This window comes from Myotis davidii, unplaced genomic scaffold (assembly GCF_000327345.1).
Source record: "Myotis davidii unplaced genomic scaffold, ASM32734v1 scaffold449, whole genome shotgun sequence".
In the NCBI taxonomy this organism is placed as follows: Eukaryota; Metazoa; Chordata; class Mammalia; order Chiroptera; family Vespertilionidae; genus Myotis; species Myotis davidii.
This window is the reverse complement of record NW_006383007.1, coordinates 1,790,036-1,792,221: the sequence shown is the minus strand read 5'-3', so window position 1 is coordinate 1,792,221 and position 2,186 is coordinate 1,790,036. Positions and strand designations below refer to the sequence as shown.

The window sequence follows — 2,186 nt, the reverse complement described above, 5'->3', positions numbered from 1 at the left end:
CTTAAAAGATAACTGAGTAGGTGGGAGTGGGGGTGGGGTGAGGTGTAGCACCAGTTAGCGGACAACGGCTGCCTCGAGCTGCTGCAGGTGCAGCCCAGGTAGGTGCTGCGCCTGCGCCTTAGACTCCGGAGGCACCGCGTGCCCCTCCCCGCCCCCCACCTCCATCACCTGGAAACGGCGCAGCTGAGCCTACCGACTGCTTTCATGGCAGCCCCAAAGTCAGTTGGGGAGTCCTTGGTGGGGGGAGTGGTCCAGGAGACGAACTCCTCTCGTTTTCTGGTTTTCAATCCCAAAACAGCCGAGGTATTTGCTCAACATCAAGTGAGAATATCACAAGAGCTTCCAAAAGAAGAATGGGTGGAACAGGACCCGAACGAAATTATTCAGTCTGTCTTTGAGTGCATCGAGAAAACGTGTGAGCAGCTCAGCGAACTGAATATCGACATATCCAACATAAAAGCCATCGGCATCAGCAACCAGCGGGAAACCACTCTCGTCTGGGACAGGCTGACCGGAGAGCCGCTCTACAACGCTATCGCTTGGCTGGACCTACGAACCCAGTCTACCGTGGAGAAGCTGAGCAAAAAAATTCCAGGAAATAATAACTTTGTCAAGTCCAAGACGGGCCTTCCCCTGAGCACTTACTTCAGCGCCGTGAAACTTCGTTGGCTGCTGGACAATGTGGAAAGCGTTCAAAAGGCTGTAAAAGAAGGGAGAGCCCTCTTTGGGACCGTTGACTCCTGGCTCATGTGGAACCTGACGGGAGGCGCGGAGGGAGGCGTCCACTGCACGGATGTGACCAATGCCAGCAGGACGATGCTCTTCAACATTCACTCTTTGGAATGGGATAAGGAGCTCTGTAATTTTTTTGAAATTCCGATGAACATTCTTCCCAACGTCTGCAGTTCTTCTGAGATCTATGGCCAAATGAAGACTGGGTCCTTAGAAGGGGTGCCCATATCTGGGTGTTTGGGGGACCAGTCTGCTGCATTGGTGGGACAGATGTGCTTCCAGGAAGGGCAAGCCAAAAACACGTATGGAGCAGGTTGCTTCTTACTGTGTAACACTGGCCGTAAGTGTGTGTTTTCTGACCACGGCCTTGTGACCACAGTGGCTTACAAATTAGGCAAAAACAAGCCAGCATGTTATGCACTGGAAGGTTCGGTTGCTATAGCCGGTGAAGTTATTCGCTGGCTAAAAGACAATCTTGGAATTATAGAGTCCTCAGAAGAAATTGAAGAACTTGCTAAGGAAGCAGGTACTTCTTACGGCTGCTACTTCATCCCAGCCTTTTCAGGGTTATATGCACCTCATTGGGATCCCAGCGCCAGAGGGATCATCTGTGGGCTCACTCAGTTCACCAATAAAAGTCATATTGCTTTTGCTGCATTAGAAGCTGTTTGTTTCCAAACCCGAGAGATTTTGGATGCCATGAACCGTGACTGTGGAATTCCACTCAGCCATTTGCAGGTGGATGGGAAAATGACCAAAAACAGAATTCTTATGCAGCTACAAGCAGACATTCTGCGGATTCCAGTCATCAAGCCCACTGTCGCTGACACAACCGCACTGGGAGCCGCCATGGCAGCGGGAGCTGCAGAAGGGGTGGGCGTTTGGAGTCTTAAGCCCGAGGATTTGTCAGCCGTGGTGATGGAACGGATTGAGCCACAGATCAATGCCATGGAAAGCGAAAGTCGTTATTCTACATGGAAGAAAGCTACGATGAAGTCAATGGGCTGGATTACAACTCAGACTCCTGAAAGTACTGTTTCCCCTGCCTTCTCTAGTCTGCCCTTGGGCTTTTTCATAGTGAGTAGCCTGCTGATGCTAATTGGAGCAAGGTACATCTCCGGGATGCCATAAGCATACCGTGCATGAGCTTTTCAGACAAGGAAAGAATTCGCAATTCCATCTCTTAGCTTGATGACACCATCACAGGCTGAGCTTATTTGGAAACCACTTGCTACATGACTTAGAGAACCCTGCAGTGGATCTGTGACTTGAAGTAAATAAATGACAGCAAAAATCACTATGGAAATATTTGGTGTGTTTTTTAACACTGACAGTGAAGGTTGGGCCAGCCACATTGGGGGCTAACCCTCTCCATTGTCATAAAATTCTGCTCCACGCCCTTTAGAATAAAGACTATGCAGATTCTTTTTGAATAGTCTTCCTGAACACATCAG

At 49.6% G+C, this 2,186-nt stretch overlaps 1 protein-coding gene across 1 annotated transcript; it reads left to right on the top strand.

Moving 5' to 3' along the window:
- The first annotated feature begins 204 nt into the window (after positions 1–204).
- On the top strand, positions 205–1,863 carry GK2 (glycerol kinase 2). The gene has a single exon (XM_006778186.1). It carries the CDS (start codon positions 205–207, stop codon positions 1,861–1,863), a length of 1,659 nt encoding a protein of 552 aa, XP_006778249.1.
- Positions 1,864–2,186: the final 323 nt, after the last annotated feature.